Raw genomic sequence first — 21,856 nt, 5'->3', positions numbered from 1 at the left:
CAGGGCCGCAGCCGACCCAGGCTGGAGCCGCCGGGGGGCCAGCCTGGGCCGCACCTCCTCCCCCCACACCGCCCCTTACCTGCCCAGGCTTCCCGCGAATTAAATGTTCGCGGGAAGCAGGGGAGGGGGCGGAGACTTTGGGGAGGGGGCGGAGTTGGGGAGGGGGAGGGGGCGGGGCCAGGGCCCCGTGGAGTGTCCTCCTTTTGGAGGCACAAAATATGGTAACCCTAGCCAGATCCCACATGGAGTGGAGGGTGCAGCCTGGCAAAGCTGGCAGGATCTGGCTCACTCAGTCCGTTAGACCTTAGGTAACAAGGCAGAGCCCGGCACAGAGCTGGCTTCCCGGGCTCTTTGGGAAAGGGCCGGGGCTGGGCCTAAGCCCCTCCAGGGAGATCGGGGCTGGATTGGGGAGCGGCGAAGCCCTGGGGTGTGGGCACAGTCCAGCGAAAAGCAAGGCCTCAGCGTGGGGGCTGCGAAGGCCAGGCAGGGAGCCAGCATCATTGGCACGGAGGAGATTGCGGTCCCAGGAGACAGGAGTCGCCCTTCCAGGGCTAGTCCTACAAAGAAAGAGATGGAGTGAGCGGGAGCCTGGGCAGAGCGCCTGGCACACGGGTGTGATCGCTGGGTATGCTGCCCTCTCCAGGTTCCCCCACAACCCAGGCAGGGTGCCTGACACATGGGTGTGATCGCTGGGTACGCTGCCCTCTCCAGGTTCCCCCACAACCGGGGCAGGGCTACTGGCACAGGGGTGTGATCACTGGGAACGCTGCCCTCTCCGGGTTCCCCCATGTCCCAGGCAGGGTTACTGGCACAGGGGTGTGATCACTGGGCACGCTGCCCTCGCCGGATCCCCCACGTCCCGGGCAGGGCTCCTGGCACAGGGGTATGATCCCGGGAACGCTGCCCTCTCTGGATCTCCCCAGATCCCAGGCAGGGCGCCTGGCACACGGATGTGATCACTTGGCATGCTGCCCTCTCCAGATCCCCCCACATCCCAGGCAGGGCGCCTGGCACACAGGTGTGATTGCCGGGCACACTGCCCTCTCCGGATCCCCCCACATCCTGGGCAGGGCTCCTGGCACAGAGGTGTGATTGCTCTCTGCCTCCTCCAGAGCCTCACAAGTCCTTCTGGGTACAGAGGGCCATGAGGGTTTCTCCTCAGGGAACCATTCATAGCTCCCGCCGCCCAGCTTCCCCCATGAGGGTGGGGAGCAGGAGGTGGGGGTCCAGGCAGCACCATGGCCCCAGCTCTCCTCCCCTCACGACAGCGAACCAAGTGACTGGCTCCTGCCCCCCATCCCCGGGGGAGCACGTCACAACACTCCCCCGTCACCCCTGCAGCAGGTCCCCCGGCCCTACCCATTCCGCTTCATCCACCCCTTCGAAGGATTCCTGCGGCAGGGGGTCGTCCCGTTTACCCAACTTGGCCACCATTGCGCTCAGCAGCTGCAGGGAGAAGGGCAGAGCATCGGTGCCATCCCACAATGGGACCCAGGGGGCCTTCCCAGCGCTCGCTGCCCCCACGGTGTTTGCTACTGGTGGCCGGGTGGGGGAATATGGGCTCTGCAGCCCTGCTCCCCTGCGCCGGGCATGGAATGGAGACTAACTGTCCAGTGGGCACTGGTGTGCCAGATACTCCCCCTCCCCCAGGAGCGCTGGTGGGTCAGTGCCTGGCAGGAGGCTCCATGGGGCTGGTGGGTGGGGTCAGTGCCAGGCAGGGAGGGGCCTCCAGGGGGCTGGCAGGCAGGGTCAGCGCCAGGTGGGGAGGGGGCTCCAGGGGGCTGGTGGGCAGGGTCAGTGCCAGGCGGGGAGGGGACTCCAGGGGGCTGATGGGCAGGGTCAGCGCCAGGTGGGGAGGGGACTCCAGGGGGCTGGCGGGCAGGGTCAGTGCCAGGCAGGGAGGGGGCTCTGTGGGACTCATGGGCAGGGTTAGCACCAGGCAGGGAGGAGGCTCTGTAGGGCTCGTGGGTGGGGTCAGTGCCTGGCATGGACAATGGAGGGACCCAGCAGGGTCAGTGGTCCCCAGCACTGGGCCAGGTCCAGCCTGCAGCTGTGGGGGCAGGGTGGCCTGGCTGGGCAGTGCTGGCTGGGGTGGGCAAGCCGAGGCAAGAAGAGGCACACGGGTCCCTGGGGCAGTCCACCTCCTCCTTCTTCTGCTCATCAGACTTCTCCTCCAGGTAGACCGAGGCTGGGACATACTTCCGGGTCGGCACATCCTGTGGGGCCGCGCTCACTGGCACAGACGGGTCCAGAGGAGAGAGCAGCATTAGCACCCATCTCCTCACCCCCTGCCCCACCCGGCACCGCCCAGCCCTGAACTCACCGGCCTTCACAAAGGGCCACCAGAGAACTGCTCTGCATGACCTCCTCCAGTCCCCGAGAGAGACGCCAGCCTGGGGTGCAGCCTGCCCGCCCAGAGCCTGGCAAGGACCCCCGGACCCCTCACCTGTCCGCCCTGAGCCCAGCAAGCGTTTGCCAGTCTGATCAGCCTCAGCTGGGGCTGTGGGTCCTTCTCCCAGTGCCACATAGCCAGGGACGCCTCCTCTCCTGAGCGCCCTCACTCCACCCCAAGACGCTGGTGCGTGTGGGGAAGAGGAAGGTGCATGGGACCTACTCTGCACCACCCGGGGGCCAGCCCCCACCTGTGCTGTACCTGGCGCTCTGGGCCCCTCCCCCCCATGGCCCTGCCCTCGCCCACCTGGCGTCATGTCCCGGGGCTGCAGGCTGATGGTGCGTTGCTGCCCATCAGTTCCTGCGCGCCAGGCCGCGGCACGGAGGGCCGGCTCCCAGCATACTGCGGTGGCTGGGTAGATGTCGTCCTGGAAATAGTCCTTCTGCACGGGGGAGGAAGGCCGGGATTAGGGGCTGTGCAGGGCAAAGGAGCTCAGCCTGCCCAGCCCCGTAGGGAAGGGGGAGGCAGCACGCCAGGGCTCGCTCCTCGTGCAGCCCAGGGAGTCCAATGCCACCCACCTTGACTCGGGGGACCCTGAAGGCAACCGGCTCGATGGAGCTCTGCCTCAAGCGCAGAGCCCTGGCAAACTCCACCTCTCGCACATCGCATTCCGTCTTGGGCAGGAACACGAAGCCCTGGGAAAGCAGAGAGGGAGATGTCAGAGTCCCTCCTGGCCTGGCAGCTCCACCCCCTGGGGGCCTGGCCCCCGTGAACCTCACTTCCCGGGCCCTGGGGACACCGCCAAGTCCTGATCTCCTGCTCAGCGGGGGGGCAGGGATGGCAGCGGAGTGATGGGCCCTCAGGAGGTCATGTTCAGGCAGTGCTACCAGCTCCCTGGCACTGCCTACTCAGGGCACAGGATTTGTGCAGGTCCCATGGCACTCTGCAGAGTTACAAGGCAAAGCCAGAGAGGGAAGGCCTGAACCATCAATACCGGTAAGATGCAGCCACTTCTGGTGTGGAACCTGGCAGCTGATTAACAGTACAGGACAACAGCATACAAATGAAGAAACCTGACAGTCGTTTGGCACTGCAGTGGGGCTGAATGGAGGCAGAACATCCTCACCCCAATTGGAACAGGAGCCCAGGCTGGCATCCCGACCCCTGCAAAAATTGCCATGGGGTGGCATACAAAGGATGGTGCTGCCCCCTGGCCCCACCTTCTCCTCCCGCTTCTGCCCCTCCCCGGCAGTCTCTATAGCACCCTGTGCCACAGGGCTCCTGGTGCAATCTGGGCTGGGCTGTGAAGACCAGGTGCCCAAAGCCCACGAGAAAGGCCCTACTCCCATGGGAACGGTCTGTCGGCTGCCTATGTGGGCAACATTCACCATGCCAGACCCTGGGGCCCAGCACGAGGAAGGGCAGTTCAGGGGTTCAGCACCCCCTTCTCTCCCTCCCTGTACCACACCCCACACTGTGGAGAGCCAAGCCTCCGGGCGCACCTCTAACCTGGTGCCCACCCATGGACACCCATGCCCAGGGAAGGATGTGGTGCTCCTGCCCACACCCGGCCAGCTGCAGAGGGACTGCTGTAAACTCCAGCAGCCTGGGGGGCAGCTGCCAGCCTGGACTTTGGGGGGGAGGCTGGGGGCACTGCCAAGGGGGCTTCGCCTGCACACACGGGTGGGAAGCTCCACCTATCTCTGGAGTGGATTCCTCCTGCACACGTAGCACGGGTTTACACCAGTGTCCCTGCACATGCCCCACGGCACCACGAGGCCCTCTAGCGGCCGTGGCGGGGAATTGCTACACTATAACGCCCCTGCACACTGGAGATAGTGACTCCCCTGGACGGCCACTAGAGGGCAGCTTTGCACCTGCTATACAAGGGAGTGGAGTGGCGAGTTCCGGGCTGCAGAAGGACTGGCAGGGAAAAGGAGGAGGTGGATCTGTCTGGGGATGTGGCCCGGTCTCCCGGGGAAGGGCTTACACATCCCGTCCCTGGGACACTGAGCCCTGGGCTGGTCAAGACCTGGGGAAGGCGTGATGGGGGAAAGCCCTGCACGGGGACCCATGGGACGCAGCGGGCTCTGCCGTCACTAGGTCCCGGCTTTGCCCACTCTGCCGTGCTCTGATGCAGCGATGTGGCCTGGACCAGGACTGTGCCCCTGGTGTGACAGAACCACCCATGGCCTGGGGCCGTTCGAGCCAGGACAGCTGGCATGGTTCACCTCACGTCTCCTTGCTCAAGCGGTGGATGCAGAAATTGCCCCCCATGCACAGACCGGGACTGAGCCAGGGAGCAGAGGCGTTGGGGTCTCTGCCCTCGTCAGCTGTTGGGAGATCCGGCTGTCCCAACACAGTCAGCCGGACAGCTGCCCCATCCACCCAGCCTCGCAGAAACCTGCCACCAGACAGGGAGGGCAGCAGCAAAAGCAGGCGCTGCCAGACCGCCCCCAGGCCTGGCTCGACTGGGGGAGGCCAGGGCACACGCTGCACAGGCAGAGCCCGACTGGGGGTGGCTGGAGCCCCGCCTTTGTGAGCGGGCAGATGGCCTGGCACCGCAGAGGTGACCCTGCTCCCTCTCTGCCCAGGGCCCTCTCCCCGCCAGCCCTGGTACCTTGTGAGGGTCGCTGGAGGCGAAGCTGTTGCACTCCAGGAAGAAGGGTGCCTCGGAGACCAGCTCGTAGACAAAGACTCTCGTGTCACCCTAAACGCCAAGGGCAAGGAAAGTCGCGTGAGAGGAGAGCTGGCGACGTACGGGATACGGCCAGGCCGGGTGCCGATGTCGGGGGCAGCTGCCGTGTCCCCCTGGCGTTGTCGTGGAGGTGCGATGTGTGGCGAGTGAGCTGGGATGCAGCAGCCTCATGGCATCATGGGGAGGGAGGCAATGGTTCCGCGGGGAGGCTCCGTGGCGGGACCCAGAGGAGGAGCAGCCCCCAGCCCTCCAGGGCTGGCTGCACGGAGAGCATGGCCTGAAGCCTGGCCGCCGTGGGACGGAGCCAGTGGGGCTGTCCGGGCCAACAGCCTCCCAACGGGGGGGCCAGGCAGGGAGCTGCTCCCCCGCGCAGGGAGACTCCGCTCCATCATCCTGGGCCCAGCTCTCTGGAGACCCCCACCCCAAACAGAGCATGGTCACTGATGCCCCAGTGGCCGGGCACGGGGGCACTCCCCGCTGGGCTGCCGGGCACTGCCTCTCTCAGGCTCACACACATGTGCCAGGGGCCTGTGCGACAGGCAGAGCACAGATGCTGCTCAGCCCTTTCTCTAATGCCACAGGCTCTTCAACTGCTGGTTGGCCTGGGGCAGCCTCGCTTGTATTCCTGGCACAGTCTGAGGCCTGGCAGCTCGGCCGGGACCTGCCACCCGCAGCGATAATGGAGAGACAAGGATGGGACCTGTCGGTCTGAGCCCTGGGAACGCCCCAGTCGTGCTCCTGGCTCCACCGGGACTTCGCTCTGCAACTCACTTCCAGGTTGGCTCCGATGCCCAGCCCCTGGCATGGCTGGTGAGGAGCTGGCAGACACCCTGTCTGTGCGAACTGGCTGAGCCGCCCCTCCCCCAGACACTCACCTTGCCCGTGAGGAAGACCACGCTGGTGTCTGGGTCGTAGAAGGGGATGAGGGTGGAGGGAGCCGTGTCGATGCTCACCACCGCCAGGGGCCCGGCTGCCAGGGACGCTGCGTCAGACAGATACAGCTGGCGCTCGCTGCGGCTGCGTGGAGAACATGGCGCGGATCAGTGGGGCCCGACACCGGTTCACCACACAGCTGCCCTCACCCTCCTGCGGGAAGATGCTGCTCCCTTGGCGATCCCATTCCTGGGGCACTGCCATGCAGGAGGCCAAATGGCGCAGAGGCCGGCTCGGCTCAGGCTGTGGCTGCCTCCCAGTCAGGATGTGCACCGGGCTGAGCAGGGGAGCTGGGACACAGGAATTCGCAGGCTGGGCAGCAGGGAGATGGATGAAGTGCCAGGGTGTTGACCTGGTGTCTAGATAAAGGCCAGGTGCAGAGCAGGGCAGATGGAGCTGGCTTCAGGGCCCAGGCCTGGCTCCCAGCGGGGAGATCTGCAGAATGGCAGCTGGCTTTGCCTCCTGGACCCCTCGCTCGAGCTACCTCTCACGAGGCCTCCTGCTGCGCTAGCAGAGCTGCTCTCCACCCCGCCTGGCGCAGCTGCAGGCTCCTGCCTGGTCCCCAGGGACCCCCTGGGGCTTCCTCCACAAAGCGACCCCAGTGTCCCAGGGAGTGCGTGGCCCCCTTGGGAATGCAGCCCCGTGGGGCAGCAGGGCCAGAATGCAGCAGCAGTTTAGGACAGGAAGTGAAGCCCTGCTTTGCCCACCAGCAACCCCCGGCCCCAGTCCCCAGCAGAGCAGTTATCCAAGCTGGGACGCTGCAGCATGGCCAGCCACACAACCCAGCCAGGAGGTGACTGACCCCCCGGATGCTCCCTCTGGGGAGGGCGTGGGTGCCACGCTGCTCCGGGCACTGGCATGAAGCTGGCATCCCTCGCTCCTGAGTTTTGCCTTGCGGAGCAGGCGGCACAGCCTGGCTGAGGGTACAGCCCTGCTGGGACCAGCGATCAGTGCAATTCGGAGCCACAGCCTGCATGTGGGGTCAGCTGCAGAGGTGGCTGCACTGCCAGGACCCTGGCAATGGAAGTTATCGCAGGGCGGTGACCTGCGCAGGTGACTGATGGCCTGGGGATGCAGCACCAGCCCTTACCTGTCGAAGCCAGACACCAGCAGGTAGCGGCCACCACAGACCCAGACCAGCCGCGCACCTCGCCCGCCCTCGGGGCCGGGGCCTTCCTGTGGGGAGGAGAGAACCATGACTCCCCAGCACACGCCCCCCATGCTCCCCGTACAGCTGCCTCCACCCCGGGGAAAGGGGAAAAGGCTGCGCAGGGCAGATTCGGGGCGGGACAGGGAGGCAGGAGCGGGAGCATGTGACTGGCTGGGCACAGCAGAGCACACTGCTCCCATGCTGCCCCCTCCCCCTGCTGCCAGCCAAGCACCCCCACAGGGACCCCTGTGCCCCACAGCTCCCTCCTGGTCCCCCCACAGCCCCATGCCTGCCTCTATCATGTCCTCCCCTCCACCCTCCCAGGAGGAAGCAACTGACCCCTCACCTGCTCGGGCTCCGGGGACTGGCGGGGCGCATAGACCCGCAATCTGCCATCCTTGCTGACTGTGGCCAGCTTCCGGCCATCCGGACTCCAAGCCAGGCTGAAGATCTGAAAGACACCCGCTGCCTGCGTCACGCATGTCCTGGCCCAGGGCACCAGCCGCGTGGTGCTCATCGAGCATGGTAAGCAGGGAAGGGCTGGCAGCGACGGAGCGGGCAGGGTGGGGCCCCCCAATCCAAGCTGTGACCTTGAGGAGCTGGCTTGGGAGAGGCTGGCAGCTCACACTGGAAGGGTTAAAGCAGAGTGGGGCAGCATGGACCGTGGCAGTGGAGGGACCTCTGCAGGCAAGGGGAGAATCAGCAGGGGGCCTGCTGGCTGAATCAATCTATGTGTGCTGGAGAAGGGGGCCCAGCCCCACACCGGGACAGCCACAGGTCCACTGCGGCTGCCTCTGCCAGGCCTCGCTCCCACGCTGAACCCGTGCCAGTTTAAATCAGTTCAGCTATCAGTCTCCCCCCACAGAGATGCTCAGATTTCCGATTGGCACTTGTAGCCCACGCCCAGTGTGTCCCACACAGCCTGGCACCGGCACAGGGACGTGGCTCTGGGCACACCAGGCTGGCCTGCACTCCTGAACCACACCAGCTGGGGATGGGAATCCTGAGGGCACACAGGGTGGGATCCAGACGTCAGCCCCACAGACAGGCCCCCCAGAGACAGGGGCTCCCTTAGCTCAGGTCCCAGTCCCCCGCATGCCCACAGGCAAACAGACACACCCGGCAGGTGCTGATTCCCACCCCCTGCCAAGGCGGTCCCATCTGTCCAAGCCCTGCTGGGTAGCGCGGGGATCGGCCGTGGGCAGGGCCCTCCCAGCACCGCCGCCATGAGGCTCAGTGGTTCAGCTGAGACATTGGCTGGCATGGCTATAAGCTGGCAAAGGCCAGTTAGGATGCAGTGCTTCTGTTCTGAACGTGCTATGCCGGGACTCAGAGTGTGGGGGCATGGGGCGTAGACACTAACAGCACTGCTTCGTAGTACAGCTCCTGGGCTCTCCGCTCACACCCTGCCTTCATCCGCATTGACCCTGGGACAGTGACTGGAGCTTATGCCCCTGCAGCCAGAGCTCTGCCCGGTGCTGCCCTGGGCATGTGCCAGCAGCCAGGCCGGGCAGGCGCTGCAGCCCGGAGAGTCAGGCTGGTCTGGGAGTGGGCCGGTGGCGAGCTCATCTGGAAGGATCTGGCTGGAGGGAGCTACCCCCCTGCGTGCGTCTTTGGGCTGATCCCTGGCGCACGGAGGTCTGACACGCCCCAGCTGCCAGACACAAGCTATCCCTGTGTTCTTGGCCAAGCTTGCCTGGCTTGGTGTCCCAAGGGAGCATTCTGGGACTGACCATCTCTTGGGAGGGGTTTAGCATTCTGAAGGTGCAGCCTACAGCGGGCTGTGGGGGATTCTCATCTCCCCGGCTATGGCCGGCTGCAGATGTTTATGCATTTTAAAAAGCCCTGTGTATTTCTCCGGCAGCGACAGCCACGCTCCATGTCACTGACTGCATCCTCCCTTCCTGCGTGGGGCTGTTGCAGTGTGGGGGAGCTGCAGGCCTTGCCTGCCCATGGTGACTCCTTTTCCTTGCCCCTTGGCACATCAGGGCATCCACCAGCACCAGCCTCCCCCTGCCTTCCCCACACAGATCCCCACGCCAGGCACTGCTCTGCCCAGCTCCCTAGGACGGGCGCATGGCTTTGCCCTGGCCTCGCTTGCCCCCTACCTGGTCTCGGTGCCCCCTCAGGCACAGCTCCTCCCTGCCCGCCTGCAGGTCCCAGATCCGCACGCTCATGTCGTAGGAGGAGGAAGCCAGTATGTCTGCAGCCAGGGGGTGGAATTTGAGGGAGTAGATCTTCTCCGTGTGACCTTGGGGAAGAGAGAGGGGAGATCTCCGTGGCCTGGCGCGGACAAGGGAGCCAGGGCGCGACAGGAGCTGATGTGCCCTGACGCTCTGTTCAGAGCCCCCAAGCGCATGGCGTGTGAAGCCCAGAGCAAGGAGCCGGCGAGCCCGGTCTATTGAAACCAGACTTGGTTAGAGGGACAGAGCGGTGATAGCGCCAGCGCCCCGTCTGCACCCCACCTGGCGCCAAGGGAGCCAGCCAGTTGGCATATCCTGGGGCCCTGTTTCTCCAGCAGTGCCACACTCCTGTCCCCTCCAGATGGTTTGCTCTGCAGGCCCCAGCTTAGAGACGAACTCATCGGCTTAAGGGAAAGCTTCGCTCCAGCGCAGCATGACTGCGGGGCAGGCCAGGTAAACCCAGCCAGCAGGCAGGGCACGTGGAGCCTCTCCCTGGCTGCTAGCAGCGCAGACGCCCCCACAGCCCTTACCTCTGAGCACGGCCTCAGGCTCCAGCAGCGTCTCCTGCAGCCCTCCGGGGGGGATTCGCCACAGGCGGATCTTGGCATCATCGCCCGCTGAACACCCGAGGTTGCCGAACAGAGACAAAGAATGAGCCGGGTGCTAATGGGTGCTGGGCACCAGTGCCTGGGAGGCCCCAGGAGCAGGCAGGCACTAACAGCCTCTGCCCCTGGGGATGCTGGGGCCTTGGGCAGGCGAAGATCAGGGATGCGAGCAGTCCTCTGGAAAGGACAAAGGGCCGAGGCAGCAGGACAACCTGAAATGTGCCCACACCCCGAGTGGCCGCCCCGAACACGTTTTAAAAACTGCTAAAACTTCATTTTCAACCACTCCTAAAAACCTCCCGCTCCCATTTCCCAGAGATTGCTTGGCCTGTTTTAATCACCCACTGAAATCCACAGGGGAAGGGATCCGGCCGAGGAGCCCCAAGGCAATGGCAACAATATTTGGGAAACGAGCACATTCTGCACTTGTCGGTTCTCCTGGAGTCAGTGGCATCAGCCTCGTTCCACAGGTGGGGAAACTGAGGCACGGAGCCCTGTCCTACAGCAGTGACTGGCCTGTGGCTACTCAGCAAGTCAACAGCAAAGCTGGGGCTAGAACCCAACCCGCCCAATGGGTCCTGATACAACCACTAGACCACACTGCTCATGCAGTGATTACCAAAAGATCAGGAACTCACTAGCCTATGAGAGGAGATCCAGCAGTATGGAGGAGGAGGGGAACCAGATCCCAGGGCTGGGAATCAAGAGATTCTACTCCTGGCTCTGCCACCTGGCTCACCTTGGGTGAGGGAATAGAAACTGTGCCTCAGTTTCCCCATCTGTAAAATGGGATTACACAGATTCCCTTTGTGGGTGAGGCGGGGGAAGGGCTTGGGGGCTTACTGAAGGTCTACAAAGCACGTTGGAGATCTGTGGAGGAAGGCACCAGAGAAGGGCAGCGAAGAGGGACTGCTGATCTTTACAGTGTGTCCTGGGATGGGGAGAGCATCGGACAGCCCTGGACATGGGTCTGGAATGAGGAGAGTTCTCCCAGGCCAGCAGCACAGCCCCACTCCCTGCAGTGGGGAGCCGGGAGTTAGGGGAGTACAGAGAGTTCACACACCGACTGCGAGGCGCTGCAGGTCGAAGGGGTCCCAGCAGAAGTCTGCGACCGGTGTCCCATTCTCGATGGTGGGCACAGATGTGTCGGGGAGCCGGCCCGGCTTGGAGAGCTGCAGCAGAGTCCCGCAATCAATGCAGCGCCGCAGCTCGGTTACCTTCACCCCATCCCCAGGCGTGCCCCGGTGGAGAGGATGGCGCCTCACTTCCCCTCCCCCTGTCTCAGCACCACCCTCCCCTGGCCAGGCGTGATAAGCTGTCTCACAGAGGGGATTACAGACCCGCTATTGCTACCACCTAGGGGAGCAGCCCTTCAGTGCAGGCTGGTGGGGCTGAGGGTTTTGACACCAGAGTTCTCACCCCACATGTGTGATCTCCTCAGGGACATGTGCCTGCAGCACACTGAGCTGTCAGAGCGGGGCTGGCTGGGGGGAGCCAGGCCCCACACCCAGGAGTCCAGCCCCACTGGGTCCACTGTGTGATACCGCGGTACCGGGGGCTGGGCCAGCCAGGGAATGGAGTCTCAGCAGCACTTCCAGCCGCTCCTCTTGGGCAGCGGGCACCAGCCACAGCAGAGCAGGCCAGGGCTCTTTCAGCCCTGGGGGGGCGGGGTGGAGGCATGCTGGCAGGGAAGCTTGCCCTCCCAGGGCCCATGCCGTGGCATGTCCCAGCAGCGCCCAGCCCCGCTGCGCACCTACCTCCAGCACGGCGATCTGCCCGCCTGCTGACAGCAGCGGGACGGCGACGCGCAGCCGGTTGGCGCAGACGCCGTCGCTCTCTCCCGGTGTGGTAAGGTTCAGCCCCTTGAGGTTGGTGATGTGGGTGCCGCGGGGCAGCACCGTACCCAGGGTGTGACGGAACTTGGAGCTGGGCCCTGGGGGGGACAAGGGCAGGAGTGAGGGATTTGCCCCCAACCAGGACAAGGCCTCACGGACCATCCCCAGCTCTGGCTGCCCGCCTGGGCCGAGGAAGAGCCGGGCGCCAGCTGCCGCTCCTCTCTCTGTCCATCTTCCAGGAGACAGCAGAGTGCCCTGGGCATGGCAGCTGCCTCGCACCCGGCTCCAAGCTCCACCCGCCTAGCCAATCTCCCGCCCGCCCCCTGAGCGGCCGCTCGCACTTACCCAGAATGCTCTGCAGGGACTTCTGACTGGGACTGGGGCTGGTGGTGGAGAGAGATGGGGCTGAGCTGGAGGGAGAGCTCAGGGAGCTGGGGGGAGACGAGAGGCCGCTGCCCTCCTGGGGGAAGAATAGACCCCACAGGGAGTCAGGGGATTAAACAGCCCGGCCAAAGCCCCTGCCTTCCACCCAACGCAGCCAGGCAGGGAACCAGACAGTGGTCAGGTGCCAACCCATGGGGGATGGGAGCTGCAGTTCTTGGGAGTCATCAGGGGATGGGGGGTAGCTGGGAGAATCTGATGCTGGGGTAGAATAGCCAGAGGTTGCTGATTGGATTGGAGAGTGTTGGCAGAGCTGGGGGCAGGGCTGGCAGAGCCAGGGACAGCGCTGGCAGGGTCAGGGGCAGGTCAGGATTGGAAGGCATTGGCAGAGATGGGGGGGCAAGGCTGGCAGAGATGGGGGCCAGGTTGGGATTGGAAGGTGTTGGCAGAGCTGGGAGGCAGGTTGGGATTGGAGGGTGTTGGCAGATGTGGGGGGCAGGACTGGCAGAGTTGGGGGCAGAAGGACTGGCAGAGCTGAGGGGCAGGTTGGTATTGGAAGGCATTGGCAGAAGTGAAGGGCAGGGCTGGCAGAGGTGGTGGGCAGGTCGGGATTGGAAGGCATTGGCAGAGGTGGGGGGCAAGGCTGGCAGAGCTGGGGGGCTGCTGGTTGGGATCAAAGGGGCAGTGTGTGGGGTTATAGCACTCAGACACTGACAGAGGTGTGGGATCAAGGCCTGCCCCCGCCCTCCACAAGCCTTTCACCCCACACGACACTAATACCCCCCCCCAACCCTTTCCGTGGCCGTTTGTCACAGTCCTGGCTCCGCCCTTACTCCTGTGCCACCCTGCACACCCCCACCCAGGTTCTGGGGTGACTGCCCCATACGCCCTAGGCCAGGTGTGCCCCACGCCCCAATGCACGCTGGGAGCTTGGCAGCGCCCCAGCGATGTGTCAGTGTGTGGGACCCCGAGGCAGCCCCTGCCCTGTGGGCTGGCAGCTCCAGCCAGGCCTGGCACTCACGCTCCTGTCCACGTCCCCAGAGCGGGCGGCGGGCTGCTGGGCGGCGGGTGGTGCAGGCTCCTCACACCGGGCAGGGGGACACAGGCAGGAGGTGAAGGTCTCCCGGGGCCTGCGGGCAGGGTTCAGGCTCATCTTCTCCACCTGACGGGCAGCAGCAGAGGGTCACTGCCCAGCACTGTGGCTGCCACCCCAACCCCTCATCACCCCCAGGGGACTCTCTGAAGCCTGCAGAGGGCGGCGCTCCCTGGAATGGTCACCCCGGCGGGGCAGAACCCCCAGCCTGCTCTACATGGGGGGGTTCCCAGAGCTGCCACCCTCAGCTAAGCGATGATGGGAATGGACAAGGCGCTGGCTCCAAAACGCCACGTCACGGAGACCTGCCCTGGCGGTGACCAGCCTCATCAGCGAATGCCACGGTAGCACTGGGTAGCACAGTAGCCTCACACCACCGCCACCAACAGGGGTGGGGGGACTCACACCAATGACACCAATGGGGGGCCTCACCCCAAGCACCAACGGGGGGCCCCTTGTACACTGGTACCAATGGGGGGGCCTCACACCACTGGCACCATCAGAGGGGGCTCACACCCTTGGCACCAATGGGGGGGGCTTTTACCAGTGGCACCAACGGGGGGCTCACACCCTTGGCACCAACAGAGGAGGCCTCGCACCACCAGCACCAACCGGGGGACTTATACCACTGGCACCAATGGGAGGGCCTCACGCAACCAGCACCAATGTGGGGGCTTATATCACCAGCACCTATGGTGGGGCTTATACCACCAGCACCAATGGGGGGGCTCGCACCCTTGGCACCATTGGAGGGGAAGGACACCCCGGCACCAATTTGGGTAGCAATGGAGAGAAGCTGTAGAAGGCCCTCTCCTTAAGCACCCCAGGTCTCCGAAGGCCAAGTCAGCAGCTGGGTGGGTACCTGTTTGTTGTCTCCTGCCCACCAGCCCTGCGCTGACACCGCAGGGACGGGCCCAGTGGAGTCCGGGAACAGATCTTCGTGGAACTCCTGCAAGGACTGGAAGAGACACAGGCTGTAAGTAGCATTGAACGACCATATGCCAGGGAAGGGCTGGCATGATCCCGCCCCCTGGCAGGACCATCGCTGTGAGCATGTACCTCACTGGGGAGAGGGGGTGCAGGCTAAGACTCAATCCTGCTCTTCAGTAGCCAGGGCAGCTGGCCGCACCTGCCCCCTGGGGTTCGTGTGGGACCTGCTGAGCCATGTGCTCCTGGGGGCGAAGGGACAGAGCACGGCTCAGAACCAGGCTCAGAACGGTTAACATTATCCTTCGGACTCAGGCTGGCCCGGTGGCACGGGGCTGCCAGATATCCATGCCCAGGGCCGCCCTGGCTCCCCCCGCGCCGGCTCACCTTGCGGGGCACCGTGTAGCTGATGGGAACAATGAAGCTGTCCGTCAGCTGCAGGACTCTGAGCACCTCGCAGGACATGACGTCCAGCGCCCGCTTTGGCACCAGGGCGGCGCCCTTGGCCTTGCCCTCTGTCAGACACTGGGTCACTAGCGGGAAATGGAGACACGGTGTGAGCAGGGCTGCGCTGCCCAACACCTGGAGAGGCCGGGCAGCCTGTGGGACTATCAGCGGGTATTTACTGGCGTCAGAGCCATTTGGGGTGAGGACATGGACCCCAGCCCTGCCAGACCCCAGTCAGGCACAGGCCTTCCCATTACGTACCCGCTCCAGCCCTGCTGAATTTGGCCCTTGGGCACTGCTGCTAGTCATGCTCTCAAACCCAGCACAGCCTTGTAGGCTTGTCGCTCACTTGACATCCGTGCCCAGCGCAGTTACAGACCAAGCTCCCCGATCAGCCATCCCGGGGCACGGGCGGGAGCCCTCTCTGCACCAGGTTGCAAGGCCTTGTTTCAATTGCCAAAGCCTCAGGCAGGGCAGTGCTCAGCACGTAGGCCAATCTACCTGGCCCTGTGGGCACTACCCCTGCCAGCCACCACCCCACGCTGGCCTTTCAGGCATTCATAACTGCTTTTCGTGTGGCTCGGCCAGTGGCACAAGGAGGAGCCAGCATCACTGGACCAGCCCACGCCATGTGCACCACGGGAAGCCCCGGACATGCTGACCCAACGAAACCAGGCAGCAGGTGTGGGGGCAATCAGGGTGCCTCAGGGCCAGTTTAGCACACAGGCGGCCGGGGCCAACTCTTGAGTCGTCCCAGAGTTTTCCCCGTCCCAGGCCAACCCCCTGGGGCCCCTCATACTGCGGCTAGGTGATCCCCTTGCCGCTGGCTGGCGCGATTCACTGCGCTGCCATATGTGGCCCCTGACACCCAGGGACCTGCAGGCTGTCCCCTCGCCTGGGGTCCAATTCTCTTAGGACCCTGTATCCAGGGCAGCCCCTCCAGGGATCGAGGTCCCCTGCTCCCCCAGTGTGACACTGTGTGCCCTGCAGGCTGCACAGCTGCTCCGTTAGCAGGCCTCCTCCCACCCCAAGCTAGCCCCACAAACAAGGGCTCGGCTGTGTCGCCCGGCCATGCCCAGCGCACACCACACAGGTGGTCCCACTGAGCAGCCCCCTGCCTGTGGCGCTCACGGTGACCGACTGAATGCATCGGCCAGGCATACTGTGGGGGTGTAGCATAGCACCGTGCCCTGTGTCAGGGACTGTCCTGGCATGGGCTGGGCTGCCAGCTGGCCTGGGCTCTTACCCATTCCCTGTCACCAGGCTCAGCCCTTAGACTATACACAGCTCACAGCATCCCGGGATGTCCCGCGGGCACTCACCATTATTGGATTATTGGAGCACTGCTCAGGTGGACTGAGCCCACTGGCTAATATCAGAGGGTCCCTTGGGGGGGGAGGGGCAGTCAGGGGGACCCCAATACCCAGGCCTCCCCCCAAAGAAGCGGGCAGCTTCCCATCTGCCATGTCAGCCCTTCCCACGGCCTGAGAACAGCGCCTGGGGCCGGGTACCCCAGGTCCATCGGGCTTGGGAAGGGAAGTGCGGGGCGGCCGCCAGATGGATACTCACCCTGTGTCAGGGCTGGCAGCGAGGGGCACACTTCAAAGCAGTAGAAGAGATTTTCACCCTGAAACAGAGACAAGATGGCAGGGCCAGAATGGCCGCACAGGCCCTGGGCAGGCACAACGGGCTGCCCCCGCCCAGGCTCGGCACCGCTGCAGCCAACTCTCGCCTGGACACACCGGCCGCCATTGGGGCTTCAGAGACAGTGAAATTCTGCTGCCTCCACCCCAGGGATGGAGCGAGACCCCTCGCCTGGGAACACCCCCTAAGAGGACAGGGCAGTGATGCCCCCCAATGCAGTGCACCCAACCTCACCTAAGGGGGAGCAGAGGGGTCTAAAACAAGGGGTCCCTGCTCAGCTGAACCCCACCACGGGAACTAGGGGGAAACCATGCTCCTGGCCCAAATGCTTTGGGGTGAGAGCCCCCGAGCCCCCAAGGACAGCTCTGGCCCCCCCAGTGACAACAGCTGCAGCATGGTCCCTCTGCTCTCCCAGCACTCACCTTTCCAGCCACCACCAAGAGCCCGGTGTCGGGGTCCAAGAGTGGGATCGCTGCCCTGAAAGACAAAGGGGCCTGGTGAGCGGAACTGCTCGGAGCCAGGCCTATGGATCAGCCACGCCGCTGCCGAAACTCACAGAGGGGCCCCAGCCCTGCACACACTGACAGCGCCAGCTAGCAGGTCGCCATGGGCAATGCCAGCAGAACCCTGGGCTTTTCAATTGGTCTGTGGGACGGCTCCTCAGTAGGGAGCGGCTCTGGGGCATATTTCCCAGCAGGGTGCAGCACCAGTGCAGCATCCCGGTTTTTCAGTTTGGTTCTGACTCCCCTGTTTTTCCCTCAGGCCCAGGCCAGCCGAATGACCACCCACAGGTGCAGGGACATGGCCAGACGCTAGCCCTCCCCACAGGGGGCTTTCCCTGAGGGAGCCGGGGGCAGCCTGTGGGGTTCAGGAGCTGAGGGCCGGGCTGACAGCCTTTGCCCGAGTTGGAAATGGACAAAAATGCATTGAAGCCGAAAAGCTTTGAGCGAGCTCCTTATATGGAGATTGAGCTGCCGGACACAGCAGCCGGTTGCAGCCGGGGGCGCTGAGTGCGCCTGAGAGATGCGGGAAAGGAAAGGGAGAGGCAGATAAAGCTCTTCAAAGGGCCTCAGCACTCCAGCCTGCTCAGTGACCAGCTCCCAGTGACCATTCCAGCGAGGCCCAGTCCCAGCCCGGTGCCCGGACCGTCCCAACGGTGCCCAGTCCCAGCCCGGTACCCAGACAGTCCCAGCAGGGCTGTGTCACTGCCGGCACCCGGACCGTCCCAGTGGGGCTGAGTACCACCCGGCACCCGGACCGTCCCGGTGGGGCTGAGTACCAGCCCGGCGCCTGGACCGTCCCAGTGGGGCCCAGTCACAGCTCAGCACCCGGACCGTGCCAGTGGGGCCCAGTTAAAGCTCGGCGCCCGGGCTGTCCCCACAGGGACCAGAAGTTACTGAAAGAACGCTCCCCATGCTGCCCTGCAGCCCAGCACTCCTCCAGCCTTGGGCTCTGCCAATGCCCCTGATTCCTAACCCTAACCCTAACCCTGCCCCTCACTGCTAGTCCAGCCCCAGGTCCTACCCGCATCCACAGCTGTGCCAATGCCCCTCAGTTGCCAGGGTAGCGTGCAGCAGATTAAGACTGGTGCTATGGCCGATATAGCAGCTGGTGTTAAAAGTGCAGCAACCACTTTTTTCCTCGGCGGCAAGATTTCTTTGAAAATATTTACGCGCCAGGCCAAAACCAGCCGGCTGCATTTCCCAGGATGCTGGTATCAGTGCTGCCATGACATCGCCCCCTGCAGGGCTTGGGGGAAGGAGCTGGGTGTGTGCCAGAGTCCCCATAACTAAGAATCACAGAGTAACAGACTCCACGGGCCTGAGGGGTGCCAGGCTGTGCCCTGCCCGGCTGCCCTGGCCTGCCTATTCCTGAAGCTGTGGTGAGAGGCCAACTTCCCCATCTCAGCCTCGTGCCCTGAGCAATGTGCAGCACCATCCTGGGGGCACCACCCCACCCCAGCAGTTATCAGATGCTGCCAAGAAGGAGGAATGGTAATTGCCCCCATCTGCGCTGGCATCACCGGTCAGCCAGTCCCCACAGACACCAGATCTCTGAGGGCAATGCTGGCGCTCGCCCTGCCAGCGTTCCCATCAGTCTATTACCCAGGGCGCTGGCACTCCAATCCCACCATCTCACAGACTTCAGCAGGCTGTGCCACAGCAGCTCCCCCACCATGTCCAGCACCTCACAGGGAGCTTCCGGAGACATGCCCTGCATGTCACCACTCGCTGCACGGCGCAGCTTGGGCATCGCCCCAGAAAGCCCCTCTCTCTGCTCCAGCCTGGGTGCCCACTCTTCATACACCCTCTGGCAGCTACGGGCATGTTACCCAGCCGCCCACTGGCATAACAATGGCAGAAACAGCATATGGGCGCCAAGGGCCCTTGGTGCCGGATGCCAGATGCCCTCCCTGCCCCCTGGTCAGGCTGCGGTGGAGCCACATTGGCATTTGTCTGGGTTGGAGGGATTTCAGGGTCAATCCCCTCCCGCCGTGTGACTGCTTCTCTTCCACCTGTCTGCCATGCCTGCTCGGGAGTGACCCCCCCGTACTCTAGAGCTGCTCTGGCCCCTCTCCACCCCTCACAGAGCTCCAGCTGCAGGGGCTGGGCAGAGTGGGGCTTTGCCTGCTCCAGAGTCCTGGGGAGCCCCAGATGGCATGATGCTCACCCAGGCGAGACTCTGACTCCCAGGGAGAGCAGCTGGTCCCTTTTGGTGCATGAGGGCGCAATCTCCCCTCCTACACCCCCTGTGGTGGCAGACCCACCTGCAGACACCCCCAGCTGGAGGAGAGCCCCATCACTCTGTGGGGCTCAGACTGAAGACAGGGAGGGAGGGTGGCGTGGCCTCCCCCCCCACCAGCCTGGGCCCCACCTCCTAGGGCAAGTGTGACGTTATTGACATGAACTGTAACCACATAGATCATTGTAGCAACCACTGTTATATATTTGCAGCAAATATTATACAAAGGTTATAGAGTAAGGTGTCTATGAGAAGGTTATGATTTGCTGGTTATGATTATGCTATCTGTATGCATGTATCATGTGGCTATAAACTCCATCTTGTTGCTGTGATTTTGCACAGGAGAACAAAGGGGTTTCCGGCCACAAGAGAAAGAATATAAAAGGTCCTGGAAACCCCTCCATTTTGTCTTCAATCCTGCTTCTTACCTCTAGAGGAACTTTGCTACAAACTGAAGCTCTGAACAAAGGACCGAATGACCCATCCAAGCTGTGGATGTACTTCAGAGACTTGATTTGAACCTGCAGTTTATTCCATCACTGCTACAAGCCTGAACCAAGAACGTTGCCATTACTGTATGTAATTAATTCCATTTAGCCAGTTTTAGCTCTCATCTATATTTCTTTCTTTTTATGAATAAACCTTTACATTTTAGATTCTACAGGATTGGCAACAGTGTGATTTGTGGGTAAGATCTGACTGGGTATATTGACCTGGGTCTGGGACTTGGCCCTTTGGGATCGGGAGAATCTTTTTGTCTTTTACTGGGGTATTGGTTTTCATAACCATTCACCCCCATAAGGAGCAGTGCTGGTAGTGATACTGGAAAACTGGAGCGTCTGAGGGAATTGCTTTTATGACTTCTGGTTAGTCAGTGGGGTAAAACCAAAGTCCTCTCTGTTTGGCTGGTTTGGTGTGCAAAGGACCCCCAGCCTTGGGCTGTGACTGCCCTGCTCTAAGCAATTTGTCCTGCATTGATACTCTCAGTCATGTCCTGCCAGAGGCCACATTGTTACAGTGGCGTAGTCGGGCTTGGATAAACATTACCACAGGTTAATTGGGTTTTTGGTTCAGAACCACATGCTTGTCAAAATTTAAATTTGATATTGGAGAGTTTAAGGATTAAAAATCAGTTACAATGAGTGATCCATGATCAAGATCCTAACGGAAAAAGCCTGGAAGAATTGTGCTTACAGAGAGGGTTGTATTTTAAACTAAAGGACCCAGAGCAGGAACTGAAAAATCTGTTAATTGCCGGTGATAAGGAAGCAGACCCAACAAAAATCCTTGCAGTGAGAAACCAGAGCAGCTAGAACATGAACAAAAGCAAAAAGTAGATGATATGGAAGGAGAAGTTACTGAAAGAGAACACCTGTGTTTTGAACAGGAACAAAAAATGGCAGACATTCGATTGCAGGAACTAGAAGCTAAGGCAAAAGTGGACAGACTTGAGCTCCAGCTCATGAGAATAAGGAACAACGGGAACTGTATCATACTGAAAAACTAGTCCCTCTCAACAACAAAGATGGGGATAGAATCTATCCAGTTTGTAACAATGTTGGTATGTTGTTTGACTCTAAACAGTTGTGTGTGTGTAACCAAATTTATCCCAACGCTGGTACCTTTTATGTAAATGCTTTTACTGTGAGCTCAGGTGGAGGGAACGCCATAACTTGTGTAGAGAATGTAAAAGTCAATGGTAAAAGCTGTTTAAGGCAAATTACAGATTCTAACATCACTCTTGTTAAAGCAGATCTTGTCAAAGAGGAAGATTATTTACCAAATAAGAGTGTGAATACTGTCATCCTCTATGAGCTTACTGTAAGTGTGCCTTTAGCCAGAATCCATCTTGAATGGAATGGTGTTAAACATGAAGTTATAACTCATGTAAGAAAGTTATTGCTTAAGGATCTTTTGATTGGGGATGATATTAAAGCTTTGTTCAGTCAGGTTGACATAAACCAGTCACAGGAAAGAAATAATCCTGAACCTGTGTCTATTAAGGGCAAGGATTTACCTATGGAGGGTTTCTCCAAATGTTTGTCTGAGGAAGATGGCTGTTTGTCTGTGCAAAGAAGCAGTGCATATGTGGAAAACATTTCTGAGTGTCTGTCTGGTATCTCAGAATTGAATGTGGCATTAGATTAGGCTCAGGAAGATGTTTCTCTAGAGCAAATTAAAATTGATGATCAGGTTAAAGCCCTAACTGAAGAAGGAAGGGGGACATTCTTGGTGAGTGATAAATTGTTGGCTAGTAAAGGTTGGGAAAGTAAACCTGACCCAGGTAAAAGTGATGTGCTTAAAGTAGCTCAGTGTAATAAGACTCTATTTGTGGAAAACAGCAGTTTACCTGGTAAGGAAGCTGCCCCACTCTCCCAGTATTTGTCTGTAACCAGCTGTGTGTGCTGGGACAAGGGAGAGGAAGGCAAGGAAAGTTTGGATGAGCCTAGGCAGCCTTGTGAGCTGATGGCTTTGTCTAATCAGTAGTACGGGAAGGCAAGGATAGTGGAAAATGAGTATCCTTATACCTTACCTGTTACCTATGTGGAGAATTGTGTCAGTGAAGCAGTAGCGTAGCTAGCAGGGTGCAGGAGAAGCAGCCGCTTCCCCCGCCTTTCTGAAAGCGGCCAGAGGAGTGGGGGAGGGCGCGACATGCGGCCTGCAACACGGCCCAGCAGCTGCGGACGGAGAAGCGGGGGGGGGGGGGGGGCGCAGCCTGGTGGCCCGCAGCATGGCCGGCAGCCGGGGGGGGCGGTGGCGTGCATGGCCAGAGGAGCGGGGCGGGCACGGCTGGAGGAGTGGGGGGTGCGCGGCATGTGGCCTGCA

At 61.8% G+C, this 21,856-nt stretch overlaps 1 protein-coding gene across 1 annotated transcript in view; it reads right to left on the bottom strand.

The window, feature by feature from the left end:
- Nucleotides 1-236: 236 nt before the first annotated feature.
- Nucleotides 237-21,856, bottom strand: part of CORO7 (coronin 7) — a 165,271-nt gene continuing 143,651 nt past the window's right edge. The window contains exons 10-28 of the mRNA XM_054041318.1: nt 16,711-16,765; nt 16,214-16,271; nt 14,585-14,730; nt 14,133-14,228; nt 13,199-13,339; nt 12,142-12,256; nt 11,719-11,894; nt 11,025-11,133; nt 9,887-9,973; nt 9,282-9,424; nt 7,520-7,624; nt 7,114-7,199; nt 5,966-6,107; nt 5,013-5,102; nt 2,971-3,087; nt 2,699-2,834; nt 2,142-2,233; nt 1,360-1,446; nt 237-557 (exon numbers count right to left, since the gene is read on the bottom strand). Of these exons, the coding sequence (XP_053897293.1) occupies nt 552-557; nt 1,360-1,446; nt 2,142-2,233; nt 2,699-2,834; nt 2,971-3,087; nt 5,013-5,102; nt 5,966-6,107; nt 7,114-7,199; nt 7,520-7,624; nt 9,282-9,424; nt 9,887-9,973; nt 11,025-11,133; nt 11,719-11,894; nt 12,142-12,256; nt 13,199-13,339; nt 14,133-14,228; nt 14,585-14,730; nt 16,214-16,271; nt 16,711-16,765 (1,987 nt within the window). The 3' untranslated portion in view covers nt 237-551. The remainder of the gene's footprint in view (nt 558-1,359; nt 1,447-2,141; nt 2,234-2,698; nt 2,835-2,970; nt 3,088-5,012; nt 5,103-5,965; nt 6,108-7,113; nt 7,200-7,519; nt 7,625-9,281; nt 9,425-9,886; nt 9,974-11,024; nt 11,134-11,718; nt 11,895-12,141; nt 12,257-13,198; nt 13,340-14,132; nt 14,229-14,584; nt 14,731-16,213; nt 16,272-16,710; nt 16,766-21,856) is intronic.

Source organism: Malaclemys terrapin, chromosome 10 (assembly GCF_027887155.1).
Source record: "Malaclemys terrapin pileata isolate rMalTer1 chromosome 10, rMalTer1.hap1, whole genome shotgun sequence".
NCBI lineage: Eukaryota > Metazoa > Chordata > Testudines > Emydidae > Malaclemys > Malaclemys terrapin.
This window is presented reverse-complemented; position numbering and strand designations above follow the sequence as displayed.